A 26,462-nucleotide genomic window follows, 5' to 3' on the forward strand; every position below is an offset into this window, starting at 1 on the left:
TATGTTTAATTATCCTTTATTACAGAAACAACATTGAAAGTCATATCATACATATTTCACACAATGATGCTTATCCACTAGATAAATCCCCCTTCTCAATTTCATATTGTGGAGTGTGAGTACAGATTAATCATATATGTATATTTTTATACATTAGTGACAACAATCCCAGAGCAAGTGACAACAATCTCAGTTTCTTCATGTGTACAACAAAGCTATTATAACGATTATATAAGACACTACATATAAAGTGCTAAGCACATAGTCAGCATTAAAAATGTGACCACCTCACTTAAATCTCCTATTAGAATGTCAGACAGTGTGAAAAACAAAAGATAAATAAAGACCAAAAGTAAGCAGTGATACAATGGAAACTCTTCTATGTGGAAAACAACATGCCTAATGTTCCCGGGAAGGCTTTCAGATAGTCTGCTGAGGCCTCCAGGTAAGATCCTATCTGAACCAAATCAGCCTTGAAGGATTAGTATTGATTGGCCTAAACCAGGAAAGGATAAAAATGTTTGGTTACTTGAAGATTTTTGTCTCTGAATTTTATTTCCTGTCAGCACTCCATATCTTTATGTACATCTGCATTTATCTGTAATTATGAAGCATGTTTTGAGTTGCTGCTTATGTAAATTTGTTCTAACTTCTTTTTAAAAATTATTAGGTCCAAGAGGCGTTTTTCCTCCTTTCTATTATTAGCGTAGGGACATGACTCAAATAGGTGGGACTGTATCAAGCGTCTGATGCTGGAGTGGTCAATACTGCCTGTTTAGAGAATGAAAATCCATGCAAAGTAAGGATGATTAACCCATTTCCAAAATAAAAGTACAGATTATTTATTTTAAATCGATGTTGTGTGTATCCTTATAACATGGTAACTCAGTGGTGCAGTCGGTGGAAGAAACAGGAAGGAGCGCACAGATTGGTAAATGACTTTTAAGTTGATTCATCATGATAAAGATAGGGGCATTTCCAAAATGTCCGCTTTTACACAGATGAACATTAGTTCCATCAGTTAGAATCACTGAACGTTTCAGCAACTGTCTGACCTTTACCACAGCCTCAGATAAGACTGAGACAAATGTAACTGCTTGTTAGATTTACAAACGCAATGCTTCTGCTCTAAAAAGCTCAAGGTACCGGGTCACTGATTCTTGAATACTCAGTTAAGCAAATCAAGCTCCAAATGTCATAAGCTTTTGTTAATTAAAAAAAAAATCTCTTTCCTTCTCAAAAGAATCCAATCATTGAGGTATACTCTAGGGACAGCATTTACCACTATATGACTTTTTTTCTTTTTTTTTTTTTTTTTTGCTAAAGAATGGAAACACTATGTAATGAAACAACATCTAATTATTCTGGAAATACCATATGGCCTAAACCTAAGATTGGTGTTGACGAACTCACTTCAAGTTTTACTTGAATTTTAAAATATTTTAATATAGTATGCATGGTAGGTATATTCTGGGATGTATGCCTAGGCCATCAGCGCTCTTTCTCTGAGCCCTGTCTCCCTCCTCACCTTCCCCCACCCCCTGCCAACATACGCAGGGTGGGCTCATGACCTTGTTCCTCTGCCCACAGCTGTGGAGCTGGCGACAAAGCCTGACCCAGGCTGGACCATCATCTCTCACTGAGTTCCCTGAAATTTTGTGATAGTTAAGCTGGTCAACTGAGAAAAGAAAACATATGAACTTTAGTGGTGGGAGTAGCCAAAAGCACAGTGAAGAGAGAAAGTGTGTTTGCAGAGAAGAAGGGACAAAGCCATCCATTCCTGCTCACAGCTCCTTGAGGTCCAACTGTACTTACAGAACTTGGGTTCAGTCAGTTAGCCTATATGCTTATTATTCCTTTTATGATTTGAATGTTTGCTTAGATTAACTTAGTTTTTCTTCATTGTTCTAAAAACACTGAGGCATATACTGCTCCCCTGAAGCCCTTGGGTTAAAAGCTCCAGTACTGCCATTCTCCACAATAAGGTGGGAGTGGAGCATTTGAGATACATTCCTTTCCCTGTAATCGTGGTTCCTCCTTTGTAATCGAAGGTTAGAGTATCAAGAGACCATTATCTTTGCATAATATTTTTTATGTTGCCAGATATATAGCATATGTGCCTCAGTATCTGTGTTTATCCAATGTTAGAACTAAAAGAATTATGAAAATTCAGTATAAGTTAAAGGTGTCACTCTCACCAACGTGCTTCATACTGACTGAGCACAGCTTACCACACTTACATATTTCTTGCTAAAGACTAAATGTGAATCGAAATTTCAGTATCTAGGTCTCCAGTTACATTTCTATCTCTAGGCTTTAAACACTTTGTTAGAACCATCTTATGGACCATCTCAAGACATCTTATTTAGAGATAAGGAAGCTGAAGCAGCGAGAGAAAAACATAGCTTTTTCATAAAAGCATCTTGTGAAGACTAAGGTTAAGATTTATTTCCATAGAAAGTCACAGAAATACTGACAATATTACTGTTTCCATGAGAGCTTATTTTTTTGTGCTCATTTTCCCACACTCATTGTATGTGCCAATGGAGATATATTTTCCTGGTTCAAGTATGGAGATAACCCATTCTCTCTCCCTCTCCACTTTTTGCCAGCACTAAATGAGAACTTATAAAGCCTTAATCAGAACAGAAATGGCTGAAACATATCTGTGAGCTATGGTAGATTAATTTTTGTATACCTTGTAGTACCTAGTAAAATGCTCTGCATACATTCTTTATTGAGAAATATCAAATAAACGATGATGTACACAATTTCAATATTTAACAGTTTTCATTGAATTTAATAACAATTTCATAATTTGGTTTAGTTATTGAGTTTATTCATTTATATACTACCTTGCCAGAAAGAATTGTAGAATTGATTTGATTGAACTCCTAATGAAGGGGGTCAACGTTAAACTGGTGGAAACTTACAAATGTTAAATACAACAGTTTAAGAGAAGAAGAATGGAATCAGTACTTACTAATTGGTTAATAAATGTAGACCCCACATTGAGCTATATCTCATTTAATAAAGACAACTGCTCTCCTAAGTTTTATTTTTATTATTATTAATACAGGAGGAAACTGAGGACAGGAGAAGCGTATTTCTCAGAATTGGGAATCGAGGCTGTTAGAATTTAAACTGATTCTGATTAAGATGCAAACCAACCAAATGAATTACCCAGATACAATTTAGTTCAAATATAGATAGGAATAAACTAAAAGATGGTGTGTCTATAAGCATATTTACTTACATTCGTATACGGACATGTCTATTTATTTTTACAGTAACATTTTCAGTGATTACCGCTACTATCTTCCAAGTGTCTGCACAGGAAAATTGAAGCTATACTGCGTTAACTGTTTGATGGTAATAAGTCATAAATGCTTTCCTATGCTCCATAAACACAGATTCATTAGTTTGCTCATATAATATATGCTAATATAATACATATTATATTTATAAAATATAAAAGAGAAATACCTTTTTTTAAAAAATTAATTAATTTATTTATTTATGGCTGTGTTGGGTCTTTGTTTCTGTGTGAGGGCTATCTCTAGTTGTGGCAAGCGTGGGCCACTCTTCATCGCGGTGCACGGGCCTCTCACTATCGCGGCCTCTCTTGTTGCGGAGCACATGCTCCAGACGTGCAGGCTCAGTAACTGTGGCTCACGGGCCCAGCTGCTCTGCGGCATGTGGGATCTTCCCAGACCAGGGTTCGAACCCGTGTCCCCTGCATTGGCAGGCAGACTCTCAACCACTGCGCCACCAGGGAAGCCCTACCTTTTCTTTTTTTAAGTTAAAATAGGCTGCTTGAATCCCATACATTTTCATGATATGTGGAATAAGATTGGAATCTAGCCTGTTGTTTAATATTTGGTTATTAATTGTGTCACCAGAAATCTTGCACTGATATATAGCATCAAGTTCAGTCAGAGATCACAGATGCTATTAATTCTGTCATTACCATACGTTCTTAGTCATTCATTTCAGAGGAGAGTCTAAGAAATGTTACCACGTGTCCTTGTTCCAGTTATTCTCCCTTTTAACAATTTTTACAAGGCTTTGTGGGGATTGGAGAATTCAGTATTTCCTGGATATATCATTTTTATCTTGATAATTACCAGTCTGTTGTCCTTAATACCTTTGATGTCCCCTCAAATTAAATCAATGACAAAGGAAAAACACAGCTAATATTAGCATTTCCCTTCCTGTTGTTATGCTCTGGCACTAAGTAGTCTTTCTACCAAGAAATAAATATACATACATTTGCTTCTTCATAGCCAGATTTTAAGGAGAGATTAAAGCACAAGATATGAATGCTCAAGTACAACTGTGAAATGATTTCTAACTTTATTCTACCATTTAAGAAATATGTTCTTCAAGTAAGCTTTAGTTTCAAAATAAAACATTATAGTTTTGAGTAAGCTGTGTCCCTCGGCACGAAATGAACAGACTGCAAGGACAATCCAGGCTTGGATATTGATCATAACTGAAGCAGATTATTATATAATTTAACTTGGTGACAGGAAACGATCATAAAACTGGGCCAAATGAATATACAGGCAAAATTAAGTTTCTATTTACCTATATTATATACTAATATCTCAAATAATTTACTTGTGATTTATTTCCTGCATGAATTCACTCATGGTCTGGCAATCCATCTGGTAGCATGTTTCACATAGATGTTAAGAGTAAAAACATCAGTTCTAGGGATTTATTCTACGGATATTCTGTAAGTAAACAAATATTCAGAGTGTAAGGATGTTCCAAGAAACATTGTTTATAATAGCAAAAATAACTGGAAATAACCAGCATTTCATTAATAGGAATCAGAAAAAAAATTATGGAATAACCATATTATAGAATAGAAAAAAAAGTATATCAGTATGGGGTAAATTTGTATATATACTATATATATGTATATATATACACTATATGTAAACATATATACACTATATACACACAAACACACATATGTGCTTCTTTATATATTTATAAATATTTATATATTTGTGGAATATATCTGGAGGCATACACAGGAAACCATTAACAGTGTTTAACTTTGGGAGTAGGGTTGAGGGTAGAGCAGAGGGTGGAGAGCATATGAAAGAGGGAGAAACAGATGTACTTTTCATTTAATATTTCTCTATAGTGTTTGATTATGTTTTGTACAATTAGTATATGTTATTTCTAAAATGAAAGCAAATCAAAACAGAAAAAAGAAACAAAAATTAGAACAATAACTAGGAAAATAGAGCAAACATACTATGAGAGCTTAAATTCTCACTGTCAATTTTTCTTAGAGTAGACATAACCCTACTGTTTCAGTAATTTCAGAGTGATCTTACATGAAGAGCAAACAGCAGGATAACTCAATTTCCATGGGCAAAAAGGAATTTGTGAGCTGTATACTTCTTAAAAATAAGTAAAATAATTTGTTACTCTATTCCCATCATGCACAGTGTGACCTCCCTGTCAAAGAAAGGGGAAGCCTAAAGAAACACTCAAGAAAGGGGAAGTCTAAAGAAACAGTCAAGGCCACCAGCTCTGGAGCCTGCTATAAGCCACGCGTGCACTTCAGTAAAGACGTCAGAGGTTATCAGCTTGCTAAAGCTTTTCAGCTCACATCTGCCTTACACTGTCAGCCCTCTCGTTCCCCTATATCAAGCTAATTCTCTTTTGCAAAAAAAGATGTAAATTATACTGGAAAAACAGAGTATTTCAACATGTTTCAAAGTCTAAGAATTATTAGTCTACATATTTGCTTAGCTGATAATATGGGTAAATTCGTATGGAGTGTGCAGTCTATACCAGGAATCATTCCAAGCTCTTTCCATGTATTCATTCATTTTGGCTTTTTACAGTCCTCAAAGAGAGGTACTGTTATTACAAATCTAATCATTCAATAAGAAAATCTAGGCTCAGAGAAGTTATGTAACATGTTTACCAACAAAATTGTTCTTTACCCACTCTAAAATAGAGTCCCTTTTTACTACAATGTATTAAAAGTATGATGTAAAAGTAAAACAACTTTTCAAGATAAATTCATTTAAATGTATTTATTCTAAGATTGAAGATATAATGCAGATCAAAATAAATAATTCTTGCATGCTTAGCTCAATGATTAAAAGTTAGTGATTAACTTTTCATCATAAGCTATGCACACATACATATATCAATTTCTCTCCTACATTGCTAGAAATGTGAAGTAGAATTATTGAAATGTTAATATTCTTTCAATATTTTCAACTGTTCGACTAACAAGATTGGATTAACAGTAGTCTTATCTTTTACATAATGTTTTAAAAACGAATTCTCGTTAAAAAAAAGATTTTAGCAGACAGTATTTTATAAACAGGAAAACACAGGTTAGTAAAGGCGACAGCCTCTGACCACAAAGTAACTCATTAGAAGTAACCTACCCAGAATCAGAAGTTATTGAATTTTTCCCTTGTGGTCACACCACAAACCATGAAAGTGTGTGGTGTACCATCTGAAACACATTAAACTTCACTGGTACTTTAAATAGTTTTCCTAAACCGTTAGCCATACAGAAATCTAATTAGTTTACTAAATGTGCATCATCCACAATCATATTTACTCAAAACTGGAAGAAGACATACAGAATACAGCAATCTCTATTAAGTTGGATGAAATTTTATATGCCATCCCCTAAAGCAGGAAATCTATCTACAACATATTTGAAAGTTGGTCATTTCCCCCATTTGAATATATTTCAGTGATTGGACGCTCTCTACTTTTAGGCATACCTTTTTCAACTTTGAAATTCTTACTGACTATAAAAGTTCTTAACGTGATTCAAAATTTGCTTCCCTAATTTTTGACCCATTTGTTCTGGTTCTTCCAAATGGAGCTATATAGTCCATTCTTTCTTTCCTGTAGCAGCCCTCCCAGTATCTGTAGACAGACATAACATCTCACTAAGTTCTTTCCAGGTTAGTTGTCTCCAGCTGCCTCCAAGTTTCTTATAGGACTGTCTTCCAACTTCTCATTGGCTGGTTAATAATATTCCTGCTGAAAGTGGTTACAGGGTGCCAGGGTTGTCTGACTATTGTAGATTATAATTTAAACATGGCTCCCCCAGCTGCCTCCATACTGTTATTAATGTAACCCAGGTCTGTGTTGTTTTTGTAGTTACTGTAGTTGCTATGGTTTAAGCAATCTGGTCACACATTTGATTGCTACTGAGTTTGGGTTAAATTAAAGTTTCAAGTTGTTTACATTAACTCCCATCAGATTATGTCTCTTTCACTCTCATTTTCAAGCTGTCACAGTACAGGTTTTCTACACTCGTTCTACCTGTACTCTTAACACAGGCAGCTTGCTGTTTTACCTTGTTTCAGCTCTGTATCATTGCATACCTGATAAGACAGCTTCCTGTGTTTTCATCCAGGTCATTCATCAAAAACTGAATAGGTCAAGGACATGGACAAAGACCTTCAGCAAACCGCTATGGACCTCAGTTCAGGCAGATAAATGACAACATACACAGGGCGCACATAAAAAGTTCAACTTAGATAAACTGCTAAAGAGAGTCAGAGAATCTTGCAAATGCTATTGTAATTTCAGCAAGTATTTGTTTTATGTTGTATGGTTTAGATTTATTTTTTAATTGTTTGGTGGGGGACTGGAGAACACCATAAACTTTCCATAATTAGAGCTGCTCAAAGAGCTATAAAACAATAATTCTATGAGGTAGGAATTATTATCCCCATATGCAGATTTAGAAACAAACCTTGGAGAGAGTCAATAACTTGATTAAGGTTACAAAGATAAAAACAGAGCCAGAATTCAAACCCAGATGCAGGCCTCCAATTGTTCCAAGTAGTTCTGTTAACTAAACAGTTCAGTTTTCTTCTCCTTCAGAGCCAACTATAATATCATACTTGGGAAAAGATCCCTTCCTTGAATCTGTATGGTATTCTCTACTAATAGTATCATCTCACCTTCCTCCAATACTGCCAGATGGTAGAAATCCCACATCCTTCTTATTCAACAAGAAAAAAGAATATGCAAGGGCCTGAATGCATCTGTTTACATAGTATACTTCACCTGCATACTCAGAAACACATATGAAACTATTACTATCACATGAAAGATTGAACAATACCACCATGTAGAAATCACTTTCGAAGGCAGCATCTTAGTTGAGCTATTGAATTATTGACATTAATAGTGCTTAAGTGGATCCAACTCTCACATTAGCCTCTTTATCAAGCAAATCAGCATTAGACAATAGAGAGAATTTGGGACTTTAGTCAGAAAAGGAGAGTTCAAATCTCTCCCCAACCCTTACTAGTTCCTCAGGAGACTATGCTAGGTCTCTTTGGGTTTCACTCTGTACTCTCTCCCAAAGTGATCTCTTCCAAAGCAATGGCTCCATTTTCCAACTCTAAGTCAGTAACTGTCTAATGTATTTCTCTAGCATGGACCTCTGTTCTGGGATTTAGCTCTGCATATTCCACTTCTCCCTGAGTCTCCACTGGAGATCTCACAAGAACTTCACACTCAGCATGTCCTTAAAAAAAAACTCATCATCTTCTCCCAGTCTCCAGGGATCATTATTTTAGTTCAAGGCACCACTATCTACCCATTCACTCATGCCAGAAACTTGGGTAACATCCTTGGTTCCACCTTCTGCATTCTTTATAACCAATCTCTACATCCTATAGTTCTAGTTTAAAAAAACAATTCTTAGAAGCTGTTCACTTCCCTTTGCCTCTTTTGCTCCCTCTTTGGTTCATACCACCACGTTCTTTCCCCTGAATACAGCTAAAGCTACTTAACTGGCTCCTATGTCAACTCTTTGCTGAACTCAATTCACGACAAACAGGGAGTTCCTTCTAAAATCCAAATCTCATCATGTCACTCTCTTGCTTCAAAATAATTCTATGACTTCTCATAGAAAAAAAGTTAAAATTTCTTACTGTGCTTTACAGGGCCTGCATCACAAGCCTCACCTCCTACCACTCCCTTATTTCCAACTCTACTAGATTTCTTCTCATTTCCTCAAATTCACTACACTTTCTAATGCTGTACAGCTTATAAGGTTTTTCATGCATTGATCTCATGGGAATGCAGTGATGGATATATGGAATCACTTCTATTTCAGTATAAAGAATATCAGATATAAAGGCCACTCCATCCAGACACACTGGAAAGCTGAAGGGGGCAGAGGGAGGAAATGAGGTACCAACCTGGATGAGCATCCAGCTGAACTGGCAAAGATACAGGTAATGTATGACAGCAGCCACGGCTGAACAGCTCTCCTCCGTGAGATGGGGACTTGCATATGCAGATGCCAGAAATGCAATCTGTAAGAAACAAATACTTTCATTTTTAAATCATATTAATCAAGAATATTAAGAAAATAAACCATTTTCTTATCTGAATCGATGACTCAATGACTCAAAGGGAAAAGAATTTGATTTGTTGCCCAAAATGAGATGACTAAGTCACTCTTAAAACGGCAATACACAGATTTTTACGTTTATAAGAAACAATGAATTATAGGAAATTAGGCTACACGCTGCATCGGATTGTCAAGAGGAAATTCTCAAAGTAAACCTTGTTCTTACAGATGGACAAAAATCATATGACATACATTTATTTTAGTTCAGTACAAAAGAGAAAATAGAGTGGAAATACCATTCCTTGTGTAAGTCAAAGCTACTAGGAGAGAAAAGAAATAGAAGAAAAAAAGCTCTGAGTCTACCGTCATCTGCATCCTCTGGTCAGGAAGTACACATATAACAAAATAGACTTAAAATAAATGTAAAATTTCAAACCCTACGGTTACCCTAATTCTTGGATTTTTATTTTGACTACCCTCAAGTCTTTCTTCAAAAGTAACCTTCACAATGGGACCTTTCTTGACCACACTATTTAAAATTACACCCTCTTTTCTTCTCTCCTTCCCACATATATGATCTCCCTACTCTACCTTTCTGTTTTTTTTAAACAGTGCTTGTCACTTTCTAACATGCTCTGTAATTTGTTTATTTCTTATGTTTCTTGGTCATTGTTAGTGTCACCCACTAGAATGTAATCCCTATGAAGGCAGGATCACTGAATGTTTTACTCACTGGTGTACCCCACACTCACACAGCCCAGTGTCTAGAACACAGTAGGTACTCTCAAAGTCTCTATTGGAGGTACTCAATAAATACGTGTTGAATAAATGGATAAATAAATGCAGTAAAACACTCCTGTAATTTCTATCTATCATTTTCTCTACTATATGACTACTATGTCAAATTTATAATGGAAAGTATAGATGGCAAGGGAAAATTTGGAGCAATAATAGTGTACTGTAACCTCTCAAGGAATAAATTCCCTTCCTCTTTCAGACAGAGACCAAGTCTTTTTAACTTAATATTTTAATAAGCTACCACTATGCCTGGAATATGCCTGAAATGTTCAATAAATAATTGTTGAAAGAAAGAATGATTGATTCCAAAAAAACAGAGGGGTGTTGTAAGGAGAAAACTAGCTGACTTATGCCTCAAAATCTCTCAACTTCTAAAAAGGAAATGCAAATGTCATTAATATTTCTTGGATTTTAAAAAATGAATACTGTGCTCAAAATCAAATCAGAACATTGATTTTATTTTCAAATGAAATATGCCCCTCCCCAAACCTTTTATTTCAAAGGTGTGTACGTTAAATCTTCCTGAAAATTTCTGCCCAGGAGTGTTCCCAGGATGGCATCATTGTGGCGAATGTCAGGATCTGGGATAAGAACTTGCATGCTCCCAGCATCTCTATTTCATGGGGAAAGACTTACCTTAACCAGTCTCCTTAGTCAATTACAGAAGAACCAAAATGCTAATTAATAAATTCACAATAATATGTATCTCATGCCATGCTGACTTCCCTCTTGGGAATTATTTACTGAGTACTTCCTGTACCAAGTATAGAAGAAAAAGAAACCTTTTTCCTTTTTTTTTTTCTGTTTTCTTTTTCAAGCTATGGACTCTAAACAAGTCAGTTTACCCTTCTGGGACTAATTCCCTCATCAGTAGGAGGAGGAAGTTGGAAAAAATAAACTCTAAAGTCTCTTTCTACTCCAAAATTCCAGGATTATTTTTTAAATAAGAAGTATTCCTGACTCAACTTTTTGTTTATTTTAACTCTAGATTTGGAGTATTTGTAACACACAATTAAAAAAAAAGTAGACACTAGAAATGCATGTCTCGTTATATCCTAACAATCTGGTACAAATTAGTTCCCTGGAAAAAATAAAGCCAACGAATTTGCCTTTCCAGAATGTATCACAAATAGCTTTTGAATTATTAGAGCTTATTTTAAAAACATGCTTAGATTTCCCTAGATTTTAGCTTCAAACTTCTGAATTGTAATATATTATAGGTCATACATTTAAACTTCCTAAATTCCACAAATATTCATTGAACACCTTCACCAAAACACTAACAATGAACACTAAATAACCGAAAACTATGCCTTAAAAGACCTTAGAAACACAGAACTATGAGATTCAGCCAAATAAAAAATCCAAAAATCAAAAAGAATAATTTTAACATTTTATGCTTTTTCTTTTCACAAAGTGGCATCTTTTCATAAAGTCTTTATAAGTGTACTTATAATAAATTTGAGCCTCTCTAATTCAGATTCTATAATATGGATTGTGTTGAATTTATTTCCTAGTTTTGTACGAATCAACCTGAATGGTTTGCTAGGTAAAACAACAGTGTAATCCAAACTGCAATTGAATGTGTTTAGTTTTAACTATGAAACTATTTATAAATGGTATGCTAATTTAAATAACTTTTATTCTTTTCAATATTTTTTCTTTGAAGCAGATTAGTACGAGTTATTGTTTAAAACTATATTTATTTTCAGAATACAGTTTTAACACCCAAAATTCCATTCTTAAGATATGGCGTCTTCATATTTGATTATGTTTTAATTTCTTTTTCTAAATCATAAGACCAGTTACATACCTACTTTTGTAAACTATGAACATTCTTCCAGAATGTTCTCTGAACTATGAGAAATGCTTCTCTCTGTATGGGAGAAGGTTGGTAAGCAAGACAGGGCTGAGCTCTCAATACATATTACTACAACAGGGATGAGCTAAGAATACTTGGAAAATCAGAGATTATGTTTCATGGGGCCTATCTAAAATTAAATTGAATTAAAATATAAATTAAATGGTTAAAGTAAAATAAAATAAGATCTCCTAGCATATTTAGCTCACATATTCTTAAGGTACATAACCGAGGAAGAGAGGGAGTTTTACTGTTGCTTTTTTACTCAAACACATAGAGATGATCAGGAAAAAGGTTATTTTCAGTCAGTTCTCTGGATACACTAAGTTGAACACCATAACAGAAAATAAGGAATTTTTCAATGGTTCTCAGTCATTCATGTGTTGATTCATTCAGTAAGCAAGTGTTGGCATACCTGCTATCTACAGAGCATTATGCCACCTATGCAAGATGAAGAATGTGATGGCGGAAAACTGTGTACCATGTACCAGCAAGGTGCTACATGTTTTCTCGTTTTTTTTTTTGTCCATGTGTGTGCATGCACACGTGCCACATATTAATGATGTGAAGTCATTATTGTTTTATCCCAGTTTAATTAATGATGAAAGAAGATCTGATAGGGGAACTAACTTGTTTAAGGGTCACTGAACAAGTTTTAAAGTGGGATTCAAATCCTGGTGTTCTGATTTGAGAGGCCAGAGTTCTTTCTAGAACATCACACTGCTGCCCACCAAGCTACATCCAGCATGAGTCCTGTCTCAAAGTGCCGAAATTCTAGTTCATTGTTTCTCAATCTTTTTTAACCCATGGGCCACCAGAGGTTCACAATGGCAATAGAACATAATGCCCGTGGCAAATATAATACTATTCTTAATTTTATATTGATATAACATACGTACATCTTAACTAAAAAATATATATATATATATTTCCAGAAGAGAGTATCTGATATATTTTGTTAACAACTTATAAAATTCTTTCTTATTCTGGTTGATTAGAGCTCTGCTGTAATAACCAAGGGAGGAAATACCTAATTTTTTTTTCATTTAAAATATACAGGGGGCGGAGTCAAGACGGCAGTGTGGGAAGACACAGAGTTAGCGTCTCCCCACACCTAGGGTACGAGCTGGCTGCTGGTGGGGTACCCTGACACCCAAGGAGACGGGAGGAACCCCCAAGTGAATCAGTAGGATGTGGTGGGACTGAGGGAGGGAGAAGAAGTGGAGGCCAGACAGGTTCAGCATCCCTGAGGCCGGGGAGATCAGGAAAGGCAGGCAGGTGGAGCCATCCAGGAGAAGAGGGAGAGGAGTGGAGGGCAATCGCCCCACCCACTTGGGCCCAGGGAGCCTGCTGAATTCCCAAGCTGGTACACCCCCTCCAAAGTCCCGTGAAGGCCATGTGGGTCTTGGGGCATAAGAGGGAGATGGGGGAGATCAGGAGAGGCAGGCGGGAGGGGCCCTCCCAGAGGAGCAGCAGAGGAGCGGAGGGCGTTTCCCCCATCCACGCAGGCCCAGGGAGCCTGCTGAGCTCCCAGGCCAGTCCCTTGCCCTCCAAGACCCCCCACTGCCCCTGGCCGCATTGGTCCTGGGGGCATAGTAAGGAGGCCAAGGGGAGAACAGGAGAGGCAGGTGGAAGAGGCCCTCCGGACTGGAGGAGCAGGAACGGAGAGGAGGGCATTTGCCTCACCCACTTGAGCCCAGGAAGCCTGCTGGGCTCCCAGGTGAAGTTCCCCGCCCTCTGAGACCAGGGGTGAGGGGCACGCCTGGGCCCCTTCTGTTCCATTGAGCCTATGCCCCACCCCTCACAGCCTCCAGGGCTTCTTCCAGCCCTGTGGGTCCAAAGCATAGGCCCTGCCCAGGCCCAAACCTTGCCCTGGCTTAGGCCCCACCCTCCACAGCCAAGGGCCCCCTCCCCATTTTTTTTTTCTTTTCCTTCCTCCTCTTTTTTACTATTGTGACACTGTTATACCTTCCGGTTGTTGATTCATCTATAGTTTTACTATTATATTCTTTCTAACATACCTGTTAGTTTCCTAGTCTAATTTTTTTTTAACTTTGTTATTGTTCTTTTTTTTTTTTTTTTGCCACCCCACGTGGCTTGCAGGATCTTGGTTCATGAGCCAAGAGGGGTCGGGCGGGGTGGTAGCTCCAAGTCTGAACCACTGGACTAACAGAGAACCTCAGACCCCAGGGAATATTCATCGGAGGGAGGTCTCATGGAGGTCCTCATCTCAGCACGAAGACCCAGCTCTACCCAACAGCCTACAAACTCCAGTGTTGGAAGCCTCAGGCCAAACAACCAGTAAGACAGGAACACAATCACACTCATAAAAAAAAAAAAAAAAAAGACACGACAAAAAATTATGTAACAGATGAAGGAGCAAGTTAAAAACCTACAAGAACAAATACATGAAGACAAAATAGGCAATCTACCTGAAAAAGAATTCAGAGTAATGGCAGTAAAGATGATCCAGAATCTCGGAAGTAGATGGAGGCACGAATTGAGAAAACACAAGAAATGTTTAACAACGATCTAGAGGAACTAAAGAACAAACAAACAGAGATGAACAACACAATAACTGAAATGAAAAATACACTAGAAGGAATCAATACCAGAATAACTCAGGCAGAAGAACGAATAAGTGAGCTGGAAGACAAAATACTGGAAATAACTGCTGAGGAGCAGAATAAAGAAAAAAGAATGAAAAGAATTGAAAACAGTCTCAGAAACCTCTGGGACAACACTGAACACATCAACATTCAAATTACAGGGGTCCCAGAAGAAGAAGAGAAAAAGAAGGGGTCTGAGAAAATATTTGAAGAGATTATAGATGAAAACGTCCCTAACATGGGAAAGGAAATAGTCACCCAAGTCCAAGAAGCACAGAGTCCCATACAGGATAAACCCTAGGAAAAACACAGCAAGACACATATTAATCAAACTAACAAAAATTAAATTCAAAGAAAAAATATTTAAAGCATTAAGGGAAAAACAAAAAATAATATACCAAGGAATCCCCATAAGGTTATCAGCTGATTTTTCAGCAGAAACTCTGCAGGCCAGAAGGGAGGCAGGATATACTTAAAGTGATGAAAAACCTACGACCAAGATTACTCTACCCAGCAAGGATCTCATTCAGATTCGATGGAGAAATTGAAAGCTTTTCAGACAAGCAAAAGCTAAGAGAATTCAGCACCACCAAACCAGCTTTACAACAAATGCTAAAGAAAATTCTCTAGGAGGGAAACACAAGAGAAGAAAAAGACCCACAAAAACAAACCCATAACAATTAAGAAAACGGTAATAGGAACATATATATTGACAATAACCTTGAATGTAAATGGATTAAATGCCCCAACCAAAAGACACAGACTGGCTGAATGGATACAAAAACAAGACTCATATATATGCTGTCTACAAGAGACCCACTTCAGACCTAGGGACACATACAGACTGAAAGTGAGGGGATGGAAAACGATATTCCAGGCAAATGGAAATCAAAAAAAGCTGGAGTAGCAATACTCATATCAGATAAAAATAGACTTTAAAATAATGTTACAAGAGACAAGGAAGGACACTACATAATGATCAAGGGATCAATACAAGAATTGATATAACAATTACAAATGTTTATGCACCCAACATAGGAGCACCTCAGTACATAAAGCAAATGCTAACAACCACGAAAGGAGAAATCGACAGTAACACAGTAATAGTAGGGGACTTTAACACCCCACTTACACCAATGGATAGACCATCCAAACAGAAAATAAATAAGGAAACACAAGCTTTAAATGACACAATAGACCAGGTAGACTTAATTGATATTTATAGGACATTCTACCCGAAAGTGGCAGAATAGACTTTCTTCTCAAGTGCACATGGAACATTCTCCAGGATAGATCATACCTTGGGTCACAAATCAAGCCTCCGAAAATTTAAGAAAACTGAAATCGTATCAAGTATCTTTTTTCACCACAACACTATGAGACTGGAAATCAATTGCAGGAAAAAACTGTAAAAAACACAAATACATGGAGGCTAAACAGTGCACTACTAAATAACCAAGAGATCACTGAAGAAATCAAAGAAGAAATAAAAAAATGCATAGAAACAAATGACAACGAAAACAGGACGACCCAAAACCTATGGGATGCAGCAAAAGCAGTTCTGAGGGAAGTTTATAGCAATTCAATCTCACAACAAGAAACAAGAAAAATCTCAAACAATGCAACACTACACTTAAAACAACTAGAGAAAGAAGAACAAAGAAAACCCAAAGTCAGGAGAAGGAAAGAAATCATAAAGATCAGAGCAGAAATAAATGAAATAGAAACAAAGAAAACAATAGCAAAGATCAATAAAACTAAAAGCTTGTTCTTTGAGAAGATAAAACTGATAAACCCTTAGCCAGACTCATCAAGAAAAAAAGGGAGAGGATGCAAATCAATAAAATTAGAAATGAAAATGGAGAAATCACAACTGACACCACAGAAATACAAAGGATTATACGAGACTACCACAAACAACTATATGCCAATAAAATGGACAACCATGAAGAAATGGACAAATTCTTGGAAAGGTACAATTTTCCAAGACTGAATCAGGAAGACTTAGAAAATATTAACAGACTTATCACAAGTAATGAAATTGAAATCTTATTTAAAATCTTCCAACAAAGGTCCAGAACCAGATGGCTTCACAGGTGAATTCTATCAAACATTTAGAGAAGAGCTAACACCCATCCTTCTCAAACTCTTCCAAAAAATTGCAGAGGGAGAAACACTCCCAAATTCATTCTAGGAAGCCACCATCACCCTGATACCAAAACCAGAAAACGATATCACAAAAATAGAAAATTATAGACCAATATCACTGATGAACATAGATGCAAAAATCCTGAAAAAAATACTAGCAAACAGAATCCAACAACACATTAAAATAATCATACACCATGATCAAGTGGGATTTATCCCAGGGATGCAAGGATTCTTCAATATACATAAATCAATCAATGTGATACACCACATAAACAAATTAAGGAAAAAAACCCATATGATTATCTCAACAGATGCAGAAAAAGCTTTTGACAAAATTCAACACCATTTATGATAAAAACTCTCCAGAAAATGAGCACAGAGGGAACCTACCTCAACATAATAAAGACCATATATTACAAACCCAGAGCAAGCATCATACTCAATGGTGAAAAACTGAAAGCATTTCCACTAAGATCAGGAACAAGACAAAGATGTCCACTCTCACCACTCCTATTCAACATAGTTTTGGAAGTCCTAGCCACGGCAATCAGAGAAGAAAAAGAAATAAAAGGGATACAAATTGGAAAAGAAGAAGTAAAACTGTCACTGTTTGCTGATGACATGATACTATACATAGAAAATCCTAAAGATGACACCAGAAAACTACGAGAACTAATCAATGAATCTGGTAAGGTTGCAGGATACAAAATTAATGCACAGAAGTCTCTGGCATTCCCATACACCAACAACGAAAGATCAGAAAGAGAAATTAAGGAAACAATCCCATTTACCACTGCAACAAAAAGAATAAAATACCTAGGAATAAACCTGCCTAAGGAGGTGAAAGACTTGTACTCAGAAAACTATAAAACACTGATAAAAGAAATCAAAGATGACATAAACAGATGGAGAAATATACCATGTTCTTGGAGGGGAGGAATTAATATTGTGAAAATGACGATACTACCCAAAGCAATCTACAGATTCAATGCAGTCCCTATCAAACTACCAATGGTATTCTCCACAGAATTAGAACAAAAAATTTTACAATTCGTATGGGAGCACAAAAGACCCTGAATAGCCAAAGAAATCTTGAGAAAGAAAAATGGAGTTGGAGGAATCAGGCTACCTGACGTCAAACTATACTACAAAGCTACAGTAATCAAAACAGTATGGTGTGGCACAAAAACAGAAATATAGATCAATGGTACAGGGCAGAATGCCCAGAGATAAACCCACGCATATATGGTCACCTAATTTATGACAAAGGAGGTAAGGACATAAAATGGAGAAAAGACAGCCTGTTCAATAAGTGGTGGTGGGAAAACTGGACAGCTACATGTAAAAGAATGAAATTAGAACACTACCAAACACCATACACAAAAATAAACTCCAAATGGATTAAAGACCTAAATGTAAGACCAGACACTATAAAACTCTTAGAGGAAAACATAGGAAAAACACTCTTTGACATAAACCACAGCAAGATCTTTTTTGACCCACCTCCTAGAGAAACGGGAATAAAAACAAAAATAAACAAATGGGACTTACTTAAACTTAAAAGCATTTGCACAGCAAAGGAAACCATAAACAAGACAAAAAGACAACCCTCAGAATGGGAGAAAATATTTGCAAATGAAACAACAGACAAAGGATTAATCTCCAAAATATACAAACAGCTCATGGAGTTCAATATCAAAAAGACAAACAATCCAATTAAAAAATGGGCAGAAGACCTAAATAGACATTTCACCAAGGAGGACATACAGATGGCCAAGAGGCACATGAAAAGATGCTCAACATCACTAATTATTAGAGAAATGCAAATCAAAACTACAATGAGGTATCACCTCACGCCGGTCAGAATGGCCATTATCAAAAAAGCTAGAAACAATAAATGCTGGAAAGGGTGTGGTGAAAAGGGAACCCTCCTGCACTGTTGGTGGGAATGTAAATTGATACAGCCGCAATGGAAAACAGTATGTAGGCTCCTTAAAAAACTAAAAATAGAACTACCGTATGACCCAGCAATCCCATTACTGGGCATATATCCTGAGAAAACCATAATTCAAAAAGAGACATGTAGCACAATATTCACTGCAGTACTATTTACAATAGCCAGAACATGGAACCAACCTAAATGTCCATTGGCAGATGAATGGATAAAGAAGACATGGCACATATATATAATGGAATATTACTCAGCCATAAAAAGAAACGAAATTGAGTTATTTGTAGTGAGGTGGATGGACCTAGAGTCTGTCATACAGAGTGAAGCAAGTCAGAAAGAGAAAAACAAATACCGTATGGTAACGCATACATATGGAATAAAAAAATAATGGTACTGATGAACCTAGTTGCAGGGCAGGAATAAAGATGTAGACACAGAGAATGGACCTGAGGACACGGGATGGGAGGGGGAAGCTGGGGCGAAGTGAGAGTAGCACCAACACATCGACACTACCGAACATAAAATAGATAGCTAGTGGGAAGCAGCAGCATAGCACAGGGAGATCAGCTCGGTGCTTTGCGATGACCTAGAGGGGTGGGATAGGGAGGGTGGGAGGGAGGCTCAAGAGAGAGGGGATATGGGGACATATGTATGCATATGGCTGATTCACTTTGGTGTACAACAGAAGCTAACACAGTATTGTGAAGCAGTTATACTCTAATAAAGATCTATTAAAAAATTTTTAGACACAAGAGACAACATTATATACTATTTACTGCTGGACAAAACTGTAATAAAGATATAAAAGCATAAAAAAATACATATAGCACATGTCTCTTCTTACTTGGGCTAAATAATAACAAATAATAAAAATTGGTTTTCCTATAAACCTCAATTCTCAGTACTCCTTAATATACACTTCCCACCCCTCCCCGACACTTTACTATAGACATTCTCACTCCTCTCTACTCTCCATCTTACCCAGAACCTACTCAGTTTTTCAGGAGCAGTTCAAATTCCACCTGCCTACTCTGATCATGACAGACTCCTAGACTTTCCTGTCTTTTAGAGTGTTAACAGCACGTGTTGTCGAGTATTTATAATGGGCCAAATGTTGTCCTTTCTAATAGGAGAGTGTGTATGGGTGAAGCCAGACACACACATGATGCAATAAAATGTAACAGATGTTGTAACAGAATGTGGGGTAAAATATCAGGGGAATGCAAACTCAAGATTGAGTAGTTCTGCTTGTGGAAGTCAAAGAAATATTCAAAGAAACAGAATTGCAGTGGCTTTGTCTACAAGTCCCAACTGCCCCACCTTCTCTTCCTAAGCTTACCTTCCACAGGACCCTGCATACTCCAAACCTGCTACTCTAACTGCATTGACTGCCATTCCCTAAAACACGTTCTATCATCTCTCAATGCTCTGCCTTTGTTCTTTGTCTTCCGTGTTGCTAGAATTGTTTCTTATCTTTCTCTGTTGAAAGTCCATTTTTCAAGGTGTGGTTGAAATGTCAACTCTGTCATGAATATATGGCTATTGCTTTCAACCATAAATAACCCTTCCCTCCTCTGAATTTTTAAAACAGGATTTTATGAACATAAGGATTGATTTTCCTATCAAGTTCTCCCAATTCTTATATAAAAATCAGCCTTAATCTCTTGGAAAACTGTCAACTCCTTAAAGGCAACAATTCAATCGTATTCTCTAGTATTATTATTTTGAACTACATTTTTTTAAGAAGGAAAACATAGCAAGTATTCAGTATCCCCTACCGACCCTATCATGATTTTGAGCATATTAAGTGTTATTTTAAACAGCGTTACTGAAGTATGATTGACAGACAATACATAATGGCACATATTTAAAGTGTATGATTTTGACACACAGATACTCCCATGAAACCATCCTCACAATCAAGATAATTAACGTATACATCATCCCCAAGGCTTCATCATGACCTTTGCAGTACCCACCCTGCACCACCACCACTTCTCACTTCCCAGACAACCTGTTTTCTGTCACTACGCATTAGCTTCATTTAATAGAATTGCATGCAAATGGAATCATAGGTACTTTTTTCTCTAGTTTATTTCATTTAGCATAATTATTTTGAAATTCATCCAAAATAATGTATCAATAGTTCATTCTCTTTTTATTGTTGAATAGTGTTCTAATTACATATCCTTTCACCTGTTGATGTGTATTTGGGTTGTTTCCAGTTTTTGGCTTTTACAAAGAAAGCTGCTATGAACGTGCAAGTCTTTGTATGGACATATGCTTTCATTTATCTTGAGTAAATACCTAGGAGAGGAATGGCTGGATCATATGGTAAGTGTGTATTTAATATTTTAAGAAACTGATCAATTATTTTCCCGAAGTGGTTGTAATATTTTACATTCCCATGAGAAATGCATGTACCCAGATACTCCACATTCTCACTAAAACTTGCAATGGTTAGCTTTTAAAATTTTAGCCTTTCTAATAGGTACACAGAAGTTCCTCAGTGTGGTTTTAATTTGCATTTTCCTAATCAGCAATGATGTTGATCATTTTTTCATGTGTTTATTTGCAATCCATATCTCTTCTTTGAAGAAATTCCCACTTAACTCTTTTGCCCACTTTTAAAGTTGGTCTGTTTTTCTGTGATTGAGTTTTATGAGTTCTTTCTACATTCACGATAAAAGCCTTTCATCAGATACTTGTTTGAAAATATTTTCTCCAAGTCTGTGACTTGTGTTGCCATTCTCTAAACACTGTCTTTTGAAAAACAACTTTTTAACATGGATGAAACCCAATTACGAATTGTGTCATACATTTTTGACCTTTTATAGATTATACTTTTGGTATCATATCTAAGGAAATTTTGCCTAATTCAAATTCACAGAGGTTTTCTCTTATGTTTACTAGAAGTTTTATAGTTTTCGGTTTTAAAATTAGGTCTTTGGTAAATTTTGAGGTATTCTGAATACAACGCAAAGTATGGTCCAAAGCTTTTTGTTCTGCAGGTGGATAACCACTTTTTTCAGTGTAATTTTTTTGAAACACTACCCTTTCTCTACTGAATTATCTTTGCATATTTTCCTATATACATGGGGATCTATTTCTAAACTCTCTAATCTTTTCCATTCATCAGTTTGTCTATGTTTACACAATACTACGTCATCTTGATTACTGTAGCGGTAATTCTTGAAAACAGGTAGTGCTAGACTCTAGTTTCTTCTTTTTTTTCAATGTTGTTTGGGTTATTCCAAGACATTTGCATTCCATATGAATTTTAGAACCAGGTATTCAATTTCTACAAAAAAGTCCTGCTGGGGTTCTGATTGGGACTGTGTTGAATCTCAATCTGGGGAGAATTGACATGTTAACAATATTGACTCTTGAGCCTCATGAACATTTTATCTTTCCATTTATTTAGGTCTTTTCTAATTTCTCTCTGGAGTGTTCCATAATTTTCCACGCACACGTCCTTCATATATTCTAAAAAATATTCATCCCTAAGTATTTTATATTTTGCTGTTATTATAAATGGTATTTCATTAAGCTTTAATTTCTGATTATTCATTGCTAGTATATTGACTGTACATATTAATTAATTTTGTATATTGATTTTATATATTGTATTGATTGTAAGTATTGATTGCATATTGATTTTGTATATATATTCTGCAAACTTATAGAACACACTTAACTAGTTTGAATAGTTCTTCTGTAGAAAACATATTTTCTACATAAAGGATCTCTGAATAAAGGAAATTTTACTTATTTTTTAAAATCAGAATGGCTTTAAGTTCTTTTTCTTGCCTTACTGTACTCACTGGATATAGACAGACGAATAGATAGATAGACAGATAGGTAGATAGTTACAAATACAGATATAGTGTATATATACACACAAAGGTGGTGAAAATGAACATCCTTGTTTTACTTCTCATCTTAAGGCTAAACATGTGGTTTTTCACCATTAAGTATTTTTATGAGCTGAACTGTGTCCTCCCAAAATGCATATGTCGAAGTACCAAAGTCCAGTATCTCAGAATGTAATTATATTCAAATATGATGTCATTAAAGAGGTAATTAAGTTAAAATGAGGTCTTGAGGGTGGGACCTAACCTAATATGAATGGTGTCCTTATAAGAAGTGAAAATTTTGGATACAGCAATCCAGACATACAGAGGAAAAATTCATATGAAGACAAAGGAGAAAGATGAACATCTAAAAAGCAAGAAAAGAGGGGTCAAAATGAAATCAACCTTGCCAATACCTTGATCTCAGACTTCAGACTCCAGAACTGTGAGAGAATAAATTTCTGCTATTTAAACCATCTGGTCTGTGATTTTGCAATGGAAGCCCCAACAAATTAAAACAAGTATGAAGTTAGCTATGTTTTTTCTTCCGTAGATGCCCTTATCAGGTTGAGAAAGTTCCCCCCTCTGTTCCTCCTTTGTTGGGAGTTTTTATCAGAAATGGATATTGAATTTTGACAAAGCTATTTCTCTATTGAGATATTGAAAAATATTACTCTATTTTTATTCATTAATGATAAACTACATTGATTGAGACTTGAATATTAGACCAACCTTGCATTACTGGGATAGTTACCACTTTACTGTGATGTATTATCCTTTTGATTTGCTAAAATTGTATTAAGAATATCTGCATCAATGTTCATAAGGAACATTGGCTGATAGTTTTCTTTTCTTGTAATATCTTTGTTTCATTTTGGTATCAGGATAACATTGGCTTCAGAGAGTAAGTTGGGAATCATTTCCTCCTTTTAAATTTTCTCAAGAATTTGTGTAAAATTGGTATTTTTTTTTCCTTAAATGTTTGAGAAAATTTACCAGTAAAACCATCTTTGGACTACAATTTTCTTAGTGGGAAGATTTTTAAATATAAATTCAACTTCTTTAATAGACATAGAGATATTCAGGTAATCTATTTCTTCTTGAATGAATTTTGGTAATTTGTGTCTTTTAAAAAATTTGTCCATTTCACCACAATTGGGAAATCTTTTGATGTAAAGTCATGTATGATATTTCCTTATTATCTTTTTAAGATCTTTCCTGTAGTGATGTCATTTCTCTCTTTCCTCATATTGGTAATTTGGATCTACTTTCTTTTTTTCCCCGATCATTCTGGCTAAAGGTTGATAATTTTATTGATCTTCTTAAAGAAATGGATCTTGGTTTCACTGATTTTCTGTATTGTTTTCCTGCTTTCTATTTCAGTAATTTCTGTTCTCCTCTTTATCATTTATTTATTTTGAGTTTAAAAATTGTTTTTCTTTTTATGCAATCATATTTTTTTTAATATAGGCATTTAGTTCTTTAAATTTCCTCTTAATACTGCTTTAACAGAATCCTTCAAATTTTGTTATATTGTGTTTTCCTTTTCATTCAGTTCAAAATACTCTGAAATTTTCATACTGATTTCTATTTTGACCTATGAATTATTTTAAAGTAAGCTATTTAGTTTCCAAATATTTGAGGATGTTCCATCAATCTTTCTGTTGTTGACTTCTAATTTAATTCCACTGTAGTCACATGACATGTTCTATATGACTTTAATCATTTTAAATTTACTAGCCTATATTCCACGTGCACTTGATAAAAATGTATATTCTACTGTTGCTGGGTGAAGTGTTCTATAAACATTTTAAAGATATTCTATATTCATTTTAAAGATAACATTTTAAAGATATTCTATATTCTTACTGATTTTCTGGGTCTTTTTCTTTCAGTTATTAAAGAGAGGTCTTTAAATTACCAACTGTAATTGTGAATTTGTCAATTTTTCCTTGTAATTCTGTCAGTTTTACATGGTATATTTGGAAGCTCTGTTATTAAGTACGTGAATATTTAGAATTACTATATTCTCTCAATAAACTGCCCCTTTTATTATTATGGAATAAACTTCTTTCTCTCTTATATTATTCTTTGCTCTGAAATCTACTTTGATGTTAATATAGTCAATCCAATTTTTTTCCATCTTTTTACTTTTAACCTAAATATATGTGGCTTTACATTTGAAGTATGCTTCTTGCAGGCAGCATATAGCTGTGCCCTGCTTTTTATTCATTTTGAAAAATCTCCATTTAAACAGCATATTTAAGACCACTTGCATTTAATGTGATTTTGTGGGCTAAAGTTTAAATCTATCATCTCATTATTTGATTTTTAGTTGTCACGTCTGTGAAAATTATCTGGTGATAATTTTAGCTTTAGTATACGTGAAAACATCTTTACTTTGAAATATATTTTGGTTAACAGGTTTTTTTCTCCTTCAGTACTTAAACATGGTTTCTACTATCCCCTCACTTACATGATTTCTGACAAGAAATCTGCTGTTTGAAATTTGTTTTTTGTAATTTTTGTTGTTTTTAATATTTTCTCTATCACTGGTTTTAAGCAATTTGATCATGATGTGCCTTGGTATAGTTTCTTTATGTTTCTTCTGTTTGTGATTCATTGCAGTTCTTTCAACTTCTTGAATCTGTAGGTTTACACTTTCAACAAATTTGAAAATTTGTAAATCATTATTATTTCAAATGCTTTTCCCCAAGTTCTCTGCATATCTCCAGAGTTCTTTTTTATAGTTTTTTCTTCTCCAGTACTCTGTCCTGCAAACTCTAGCTGTCATGGTTTCCCAAGACTCTCATCTTGTCTCCTTAACTCTGTGGGTCTGGGAGGAATGGCCAAGATGATGGAATAGGAAGACCCTGAGCGCACCTCCTCCCATGGGCACACCAAAATCACAACAATCTACAAAGTTACTATTGATAAGAAAGGCTAGAAGACTAGCAGAAAAGATCTTCTACAACTAAAGACAGGAAGAAGGAACAACATCGAGATGGGAAGGAGGGTCAGAGCTGCATACTCTCAGGTGGGCAACACACACGGAAGAGGATAATTACAATTGCAGAGGTTCTCCCCAAGGAGCAAGGGGTCTAAGCCCCACACAGGGCTCCTCAGCCCAGGGGGTCCTGCACTGGGAAGAAAGACCTCAGAATGTTTGGCTTTGAAGGCCAGCAGTGCTTAATTTTAAGAGTCCCAGAGGGCCGTGGTAAATAGAGACTTCACTACTAAAGGGTTCACACAAAATCTCACATGCTCTGGGAGACAGGGTAGAAGGAATAATTTGAAAGGATCCTGAGTCAGACACACCTGCTGATCTTGAAGAGCCTCCCAGAGAAGCAGGAGCAACTGAAATTCACCCTGGAGACATAGACACTGGTGGCAGCTCCTTCTGGGAGTTTGTTCTACCATGTGAACACTGGTTCTGGCAAGCATCATTTTGCAAACCTCACTCCAGCTTATTAGCACAGGGACCCAGCCCCGCCAAACCAGAATCTGGCTCTGTCCACCAGAGGGCCCAGGAACCAGCCCTGCACACCAGTGGGCTGACACAAACTCTGGGACCCTTAGGGCTCTGAAGCCAGAGAGCCTGGAATTCAGCTCCAACAACCAGTGAGCTGACACTAGCCCTGAGACCCCCTGGGCCACAGCCCAACCTACCAGCAACACAAAAGTAGCTCCAAGACCCCCAGGCCCTGTAGCCAGAGAACCTAGGACATGGCCCACACACCAGCAGGCCAATATCAGCTCTGGGACATCTTGGGCTCCTCAGCTAGCTGCCCTGACATCTGGCCCCACCCACCAGCAGGCAGACACCAGCTCTGGGACCCCCAGGGCTCTGTAGCCA

The 26,462-nt window shown here is 36.2% G+C and overlaps 1 protein-coding gene and 1 long non-coding RNA gene across 2 annotated transcripts in view; one reads left to right on the forward strand and one right to left on the reverse strand.

Annotated features, from left to right (window-relative positions):
* ADGRV1 (adhesion G protein-coupled receptor V1) overlaps positions 1-26,462 on the reverse strand; it is a 560,219-nt gene that overhangs the window by 171,086 nt on the left and 362,671 nt on the right. Inside the window, exon 85 of the mRNA XM_082458333.1 lies at positions 9,228-9,344. Within this exon, the coding sequence (XP_082314459.1) occupies positions 9,228-9,344 (117 nt within the window). The remainder of the gene's footprint in view (positions 1-9,227; positions 9,345-26,462) is intronic.
* The window catches only part of LOC309659053, a 29,523-nt gene continuing 22,777 nt past the window's right edge, over positions 19,717-26,462 (forward strand). Inside the window, exon 1 of the long non-coding RNA XR_014262548.1 lies at positions 19,717-25,643. This is a non-coding gene — a long non-coding RNA (uncharacterized lncRNA). The remainder of the gene's footprint in view (positions 25,644-26,462) is intronic.

Source organism: Balaenoptera physalus, assembly GCF_965194825.1.
Source record: "Balaenoptera physalus genome assembly, chromosome: 3".
In the NCBI taxonomy this organism is placed as follows: domain Eukaryota; kingdom Metazoa; phylum Chordata; class Mammalia; order Artiodactyla; family Balaenopteridae; genus Balaenoptera; species Balaenoptera physalus.